The sequence below is a fragment of the Abramis brama genome, assembly GCF_963993115.1.
Source record: "Abramis brama genome assembly, chromosome: 19".
Lineage (NCBI taxonomy): Eukaryota > Metazoa > Chordata > Actinopteri > Cypriniformes > Leuciscidae > Abramis > Abramis brama.
The window spans coordinates 2268661-2277060 of record NC_139981.1 but is presented as its reverse complement, the minus strand read 5'-3'; the positions used below and the strand labels follow the sequence as shown (position 1 = coordinate 2277060).

The 8400-nt window shown below is 38.1% G+C and overlaps 1 protein-coding gene across 1 annotated transcript; it reads right to left on the bottom strand.

Moving 5' to 3' along the window:
* Positions 1-1076: 1076 nt before the first annotated feature.
* On the bottom strand, positions 1077-6402 carry tomm20a (translocase of outer mitochondrial membrane 20). Its single transcript, XM_084093932.1, has 5 exons — positions 6192-6402; positions 5746-5792; positions 4623-4704; positions 4380-4522; positions 1077-1517 (listed from the first exon to the last, which is right to left on the bottom strand). Exons 1-5 carry the CDS (start codon positions 6313-6315, stop codon positions 1473-1475), a joined length of 441 nt encoding a protein of 146 aa, XP_083950058.1. The 5' UTR covers positions 6316-6402; the 3' UTR covers positions 1077-1472.
* Between the last annotated feature and the right edge of the window lie 1998 nt (positions 6403-8400).

Below are 8400 nucleotides of genomic sequence, written 5' to 3'. Positions count from 1 at the left end.
GCCACTCACACACAATCAATTAACCCCTGCCACTCACTCAGACACTCAACTAACCCCTTCCACTCACACACCACAATCAACTAACCCCTGCCACTCACTCACACACACTCAACTAACCCCTGCCACTCACACACACTCAACTAACCCCTGCCACTCACACACACTCAACTAACCCCTGCCACTCACACACACACTCAACTAACCCCTGCCACTCACACACACACACTCAACTAACCCCTGCCACTCACACACACACACTCAACTAACCCCTGCCACTCACACACACACACTAACCCCTGCCACTCACACACACACACACTCAACTAACCCCTGCCACTCACACACACACACACACACTCAACTAACCCCTGCCACTCACACACACACACACTCAACTAACCCCTGCCACTCACACACACACACACTCAACTAACCCCTGCCACTCACACACACACACACTCAACTAACCCCTGCCACTCACACACACTCAACTAACCCCTGCCACTCACACACACACACTCAACTAACCCCTGCCACTCACACACACTCAACTAACCCCTGCCACTCACACACACACACTCAACTAACCCCTGCCACTCACACACACACACTCAACTAACCCCTGCCACTCACACACACGGTAAAGCAGCCAGAGCAACTTGCTGATACGAGGAGACGCGCACGGGCGAGTGACGCTTGTCGTTTCCCCCAAAAACCCTCCCGACAGATCTAAAGCATTAACACTTCATTATAGGCAACATCCACACTCTATAATAGGCTTACCATAGTGAATCAGGGTAAGACAAAACATGTTTTGGAAGATAGATTGATTTTTTGACTGATTTAAATGTTAATTTAGAAAAAACAGTAAACCAGGATAGATGCTTCAACATTAAAAACCCTGTCCATATCTCTTCAGATCCCCTCAACTGAAGTTCAGTTGATCAGAGTGTGTGTGTGTGTGTGTGTGTGTGCACTGCCTCCTAGAGGAGGAGAACTGCAATCTACACATCATCAGCAGCACTGCAGTGAAACGTGCAGCACAAAAACAATAAATGCATAAACACGAGTGAAAAGACATTTAGATTAAATTATTTAATGAATACAAAGAAGATTCTATTATTTAAAGTTCAGTGCATACAAAAACAAGATTCATAAACAAACACATTTGATTAACACTGCTAATAGATCCACCCGTGATATATGATCAACCACTAAATGTGAGAAATATCCAGAAATTACATTACATTAAAAGGAACCGAGTGCTTATGAACTGATGACCTTTATAATTTGCTTGTCATTGAAGTAGTGTCTACGTTAGATCATGTTTAGAATAAAAAAACATCCATTTTATACGAACAATGTCAATGCAAACACCAGGAACAGAAAGTGGTCGGGATTGATGTGCCACCAAACACAGGAATGAACATGATGAATAGAAGAGCAGAAGGTCCGTTGCGGTCCGTCAGGTTTCACTCGACATCATCTTCCTCCAGACTCTGAGAGCTCACTATCCGCTGTGAACAGGAGAACACAGAGGTCACGAGGTCAGCTCGAGAACAGCATGCGTCACATGATGTCAATGACAGATATCTCAGTGTTCAAGAGGTGAAATAGCTAAAAGTCACTGCAAAGACATTTAACTTTGGTTAGTTCTTGGTTTTCTCTCGCATTCTTTCTTGTCCCAGAAGCGACACGCGGCTCGTGGGGGGTTTTAAAGAATGCACAGGGGTAGGGCTGGGTATCGCTTCAGTTTTAACCATTCCAATTCTGCTTATTGATTCTGATTCTTATCGATTCCTTGTTTCAATTCCAATATGGTAAAAAAAAAAAAAAACTTGGATATTCACATTTAGTCTTAGGCCGTGTGTCCACCAAAGGCGCTCTGCTGAAAACGCCTAGCTATGGGCGCTTGAGAGCGTTTTGGCAGCATTGCGTTTTTTTCAGTTGAGACACGTTGCTCGTTATGATACGGAACATCCGCGAAAGTGTTACTTGTAGGGGTGCACCGAAATTTTCGGCCGAAATGGCATTATCGGTTTCGGGCCGAAATAAAAAAAACCAGCCGAAAACGTTTAACCGAAAATGAATGTCACCCGCCCCTCCCATCCGTGCGCAAGCGCTTAGGTTTCACTCACGGTCGAGCTGTTATCACGCGTCTGCCTATCAAAGATTAAGCATGTCAAAGGGCTGTCACTTATTGCACAATCGATCGGACCAGCCAACACAAGTTTCGAAAACGAAAATAGGGAATCGATTTTAACGGCCTTCTCTCGGAGCGCGTCCAGCTCGTCACTACAGTATACGCTCGCAGCGAACGCACGTCACACAGCAACTGCAGGTTCTGACACACACACACACACACACACATAGCCTATTTCTGCATAATATAGTGCATAATATGTAGCCTTCAGTAATGCTTTTCATTGATGTTATGGCAGTCCACATTGCTGACTTGTGCGCCCTCTTTACGGTCGTCCTAATGCCTGTTTAGTTGTCCGTGGATTTGCCTATATTTGGCGTTGAAAACGGATCAACGCCAAATATAGGCAATTTACTAACGATTCAATGAACTCTTAGCCTATGTCTCAAAAATCGAACAGGATTTATTTTTCACAAAAGTGACAGCCCTATACGAGAGGACACCAAAGTTGCAATATGTAACGTTTGTTCTGCAAAAATCTCCAAAATTGTGGATTTTTTTTGCACAACTTTTAAAAAACTATTTTATTTGATGGAACATAAAACTTGAAGAATAATATTATTTGGTATTATTATTTATATTTATTGTTAAAAATATTTTATGTTTTGTTATGTAACTGTTAATAAAATTTGATTATTATATTGTGATTTTTCATTTCAGATCCATTAAATTCAAGCAGTATATATACATTTTTAAAAGAAGCCATTTTCGGCTTCAGTTTCGGTTTTCGGCCAAGAGCATCCTAAATTTTCGGTTTCGGCCCAGAATTTTCATTTCGGTGCATCACTAGTTACTTGTATCTCATTTCACACATATTTTGTTTCTGTGTTGATTCTATATTAAAATGCCGATACAATGTAACGTACTTTCTCTGGCTCTTGTTTTAAATGATTTTGTTCCATTATTATGCTTGTTGTTGTCATCTGTTGTACAAGCAGAATGTGGCGGTTGGTCGGTGTGGTATTAGTCCCGCCCCTCCTTCACTGTGATTGGATGGTTGGGTAAAAAGTGACAGTGATGAGCGCAGCGTTTTACCCAAAGTTGAACATTCTTCAACTCTCGGCAACCTGTAAAAAACGTCGAGCGCTCGGCGCTTCAGCGTGAAAAAAAAAAAAGCTCAGCGCCTCGCTACGCTCATGGCGTTTTAAAAACGCGGCGCTCCCATTGAAAACAATTGAAAAAACACATCAGCCGAGTGAAAAAACGCTTTGGTGGACACACGGCCTTATTGCAAAACATTCAATTGTAGTTGAATATCATGAACAAAAATCAAAAGGTTAAAGAACACTTACACGAGGAACACTTGCCTGTGTTTTAAATATAGCACAGAAAAACAACTAGCCCTAACTAATAAACATGGTTTTTCAAAGTGGGGATCTATGACGTCAAAGGGTCTCAAACCCCGCCTCCGCAAGAAGATGATCAACGCCTACTTCAACACTGCCTGTTTAGCCCCGCCCACTGATTCAAGCATTACATGAAACTCATAATATGCAAAACTGTTATCCAATCATAGAAGTGGGCGTTTACTTCCAAGTCTTCAATGCGGCACGCCCATAAACACCGAGCGTTTCAGGAGCTAGGCTCAAAACCAGGGTAGAAAACAGCCTATTACTTATTCATTTTGATGTTTTTGAATGTAAAAACCAAGCGAACGTCATAAGTTGACCTCAGACAACAATATAAAGAAAATGTAAAAAGCCAGTTCATGACCCCTTTAAGATTTCCAGGTACAGAAACTGCAACCAAATGTAAAATACCGCTGCCGTTTATAAATCAAATATACATTACAAATATAGTTACAAAAGTTATTCAGTCAAGAACGAGTGAATTTTCTCTTAGTCTTTCGATTAGTGTTATAATAGAGACGGCAGGAGGAATATTAGGCTGCTGTCACTTTAAGAGCTGCCCGATACAGTTACTCACGCCTGCAGCTCTGAAAACAGCGAGTCGTCTCGCGCTTTAAAATCACAATAAAAATCAAATTTCCTGTGAGCGAGCTTTGGATGTGCACACGAGTCGTCTCGCGGCTGAATGGCTTAAAGTCACACTGAAATGCTCACAAAGGAATCGATAAGAGGAATCGAAATTTTAATTTCATAAGTATTCAACTCCAGAATTGGAAGTGATTCTGGATCCCAGCCCTCACAGGTGTGCAGTGAGGAGCGGCGCTCACCTGGCTGATGGAGGGGAGTTTGGTGAGCAGCATCTGGAAGACCGGCGCCGGCAGCGTTTGCTGGAGCACCTGCAGGAGCTGCTGTGGTTGGCCACACACTGCGATCGCATTGGTCAGGTGATCCACACCCTTCTCATAGTCTCCTGAGGAATACATGTGGGCGTTTAGCACTTCAGAGAGTGTGTGTGTGTGTGTGTGTGTGTGTGTGTGTAAACCCAGATGATAGTTAGACGGACGCCTCACCCTGAGCCAGAAGCTCCTCGCCCAGCTGGATCTCATCCAGGAAGAACTTCTGCACGGCTCCGGCATCTTTAAGATCTGGCAGCTGGAGGATATAAAGACCGACAGTCAAACCTTCACCATCATGAAGCGCTTGCAATGAGTATAAGGGGTCCACGGAAAAATGCATTGACAAAAATAAAAAAATAAGACCAAACTAAAAAACAAAAAAGATTAAATAAATAAATATATAGATTAAAATAAATAGGAAAATTATTACTAACTGAATAGTTAATTTGATTACAATGATTAAAATTAATTTAAAAATGAAAATTAATATTAGGGGGTCCATGGAACAATGTAGAGAAAAAAAAATAAAAAATAAGACCCAACTAAAAATGTAAAATATAAATATAATATATTAATATACAAATAAATTAAAATAAATAGAAAAAGTATTAAAATAAATGAAAATGTAAAGAAGATCTAACCAAATAGTTCAACTGATTAAAATAAACAATTTGAATAAAAAATAAATGAGAAAGCCATGGAAAAAATTAGAGAAAAAAAATTATGTGATGATAAAAAGGAGTAAAATAAATAAAAAAATATTCAAATTAAAAAAAGAAAATACAATATTTGAATAAATTAAAAAAGGGGTCCATTTAAAAAAAAAAAAGACCCAACTAAAAATTAAATACAAATATATTAAAATAAATGGAAAAAAAAATATTAAAATAAATAAAATGATCTAACTAAATTGAATAAAATAAACAACGATTAACATACATTAAATGTTTCAACAAAAATAAGTTATTTAAACAAGACCGAACTTAATTGGATTACAATAAAGATGGTTAAAATAAAAAACTAAAATAATAAAAATGATTTAAATAAATAAAAAGCATACATAACAGTTTCATTGTCATTGAAATAAAAACAATATTCTAACATAACAGAACATTTTTATTTTAAATGATATTTAACACATTTATAATATTTTTCTACACAAAAAATATGTAGTCGTCTTTAAATATAGAATGGGGTCCCTCGCACAGGGATGATCACACGATGGAAAACTGCTTTAGAGGAACAGAAGGATTCATCCTCATAAACATCTAAATGTGATCAGATGTTAATGACCTACTTGAGCAAGTCCAGATTTATCTTGAGCAGCTCTTTGAGTCTTCCTCCCTAAAAAGAAGAAAACAGCACATGAAACAACAGACTTTTATATATAATTAAGATGTACATAACTAATAAAAATCTTGAATCAAACACACAAAACCCATGTGACCAGACTAAGCTGATTGTGATTCAGTTCAGCCAATACGATTCTTCTTCATCTGTAGCTGCACTTACACAGGTGAAGCGTTCATACGAGTCGTTCAAAGGAACCGATTCAATGAATCAATAGTACGTGCATGACATGCTGGGTCAAAATGAGACTATTATCTGAAACTGGCTGAACGTGACTATGTATTATAAAGACACGGTACTGTAATCTAAACACCAGCTCACTGCATGAGAAGTAAAACGAACCAGTCTTACGTAAACAGCGTCCTAGTAGTATTTATCGATCTCGTGACTCACGTTGACGCAGTTTGGTTTTGAAGTTCGGATCGCTGCGTCGTTTTCTGTCGAAATAGATACAGTACCCGATGATGAGCGCGCCACAGACGCCCGCGGCGATCGCGCTCGGTTTGCCGCCGATCATCGCGGCGCGTTAACGGAGATCTGCTGCTGCACGTCCTCGTGCTCACGGACTCAGAGAGCGGCGGAAGGACCCCTCTCAGTGACGACAGCAGTGTGAAGGTGTTCGCTGCAGACGCCTGAAAGAACAAACACAGCGTCAAATGCTCTTTCTGGCTTTATTTCTCTTTTCTTAAGTTTTTATTTTTTTAATTATTGTTAGGTTTCAAGTTATACTTCCAAATTGTGTAAAAGAAATGTGTCAAAAACTTGATATTGAATTCTGTAATTTTGAAAATGTAAAAAAAAAAAAAAAAAAATCAATATTTTATATATATATATATGTTCTTTCTGGCTTCAATGAATATTCTGAAAATAGAGAGAAAATAACGGTTTAATTTATTTACTTTACTATACTTTTCACATAATCTCACATTCATGAATGCAAGTGTACTAATAAAAAAAGTACTGACAGATATTTTTATTCCCCCCCCCTTTTTTTTACAGTTTAATGTATAATGTTTAATATTTGTTTTTGAACTAAAGTCCATGTATAATGTTTGAATAATAAATAATAATAGTAGTAAAACATTTTTACCAGTGACTTTCTTCACATTTATTAAAATGTATTTTTTATTTATATAACTCTTTTGACTAAAATAGACTGGAACTGCTGACATAAAAGCATTTGGTCATTTTAAATTTTACTACAAGCGCCAATAATAGCATTTCTACATTGTTTAATGCTTCTTATTAATGTAATAATGTCTTCATAAAACTCTCACCCGACTCACGCTGGCTTGATTTATTTTATTCTGAACAAGCTCTAAAACTAGGGAAGAATATATAGGCCTGCGTGCGTGTGTTTGTGTGTAAAAATAAATATATATCCATATAAATTAATGATTGGTCAGGTTCTGCTATTCTTCAGAAGATATCTCCACAAATAGGCAAAACCAGTGCCGGTCCTCGACTTCTGGCCAGATCTGGGCCGATGCTGTGTTGCTGTCGAAACGGTCAGTAATACCATAAAAAAATAAAATTACAAACAATAGGACAAATACAAAAAAAAAAAAATACAAATAAAATATCAATTTAGCCTACTAATAATACAGAATTTGAATAAAGTAATCAATGTAAACATCGGTATTCACCATATGAATTAAATATACATAGATTCTTATTAAAGTTACTAAAGTTATTCAGTGAAGAGCAGTGAGTGATTCTCTAGTTTTCTTTTGTTGTTTGATTAACATTAAAAGACAGAGAGAGCAGGTTTATCAGGTTACTGTCACTTTAAGACCAAATGCACAGATGTACTGACAAGCATTTGATTACTTTCCCAACTGTTTATGTTCACTTAAGAAATAACCAACTTTGTTTAAAGTCCCCCTGTGGTGAAAATCCAGCTTTTAATGTTGTTTATGTGTCTATGTGGTGTTTTTAATATGCTTTAAGACAAAGCATGTGTAAATTCATAAGTCGACAGCATTGCTGAGTATTTTCTCCTTAAAACTGCAGTGAACCAAAGACAGTCTCAAAAACACGCTTTGAAATCGCTGGTGTTTCTGACGTCACAAACTACCTTGTAACCAATCAGATCAACGTGTGATCGTCAACCAGTGGATCTCTGAGCTGAGTGAGTGAGTGGAGGCGGGGCTCATTTGCATATTCATAGAACCACGTATACTAAATGAGGCAAGGGTGTCGAGTTACATTCAAGATATTTGAAGGCATGATGGATTTTTTTTGAGGAAAAAAACTTTTAAATATGTCATTTTGGTGATCAAAGATGAGTTAAGGAATAAAATGATTGACTACAGGAGGACTTTAAGTGAAAACTCACCAAGAAAGGCATTTTGACATATTTCTGTGTGTATTTGCCCAAAGTATCCTATACTTGTCCGTGTTTTGCTCCGTCTTGGATCGTGCACACAGAAAGCCGCTTCTGGAACAGCTTCTTTTGTGTGTTTTTGTTTTTTTTGAGCACATCAGGCAGGAGACTGTATATTATGACAGTCATGTCACATGATTTGACTGATTTGGATGTTACGCAGGAAGGGCAACGCTTTAAAGGGAAGGAACAGAATGCGGTATGATTTCATAACTA

Coding starts and splice junctions, on each gene's coding strand:
- tomm20a (XM_084093932.1), bottom strand. CDS start 6,315: ATGATCGGCGGCAAACCGAGCGCGATCGCCGCGGGCGTCTGTGGCGCG. Junction 5,793..6,191: donor CAAAACCAAACTGCGTCAAC/GTGAGTCACGAG, acceptor TCTTCTTTTTAG/GGAGGAAGACTCAAAGAGCT. Junction 4,705..5,745: donor ATAAATCTGGACTTGCTCAA/GTAGGTCATTAA, acceptor TATATCCTCCAG/CTGCCAGATCTTAAAGATGC.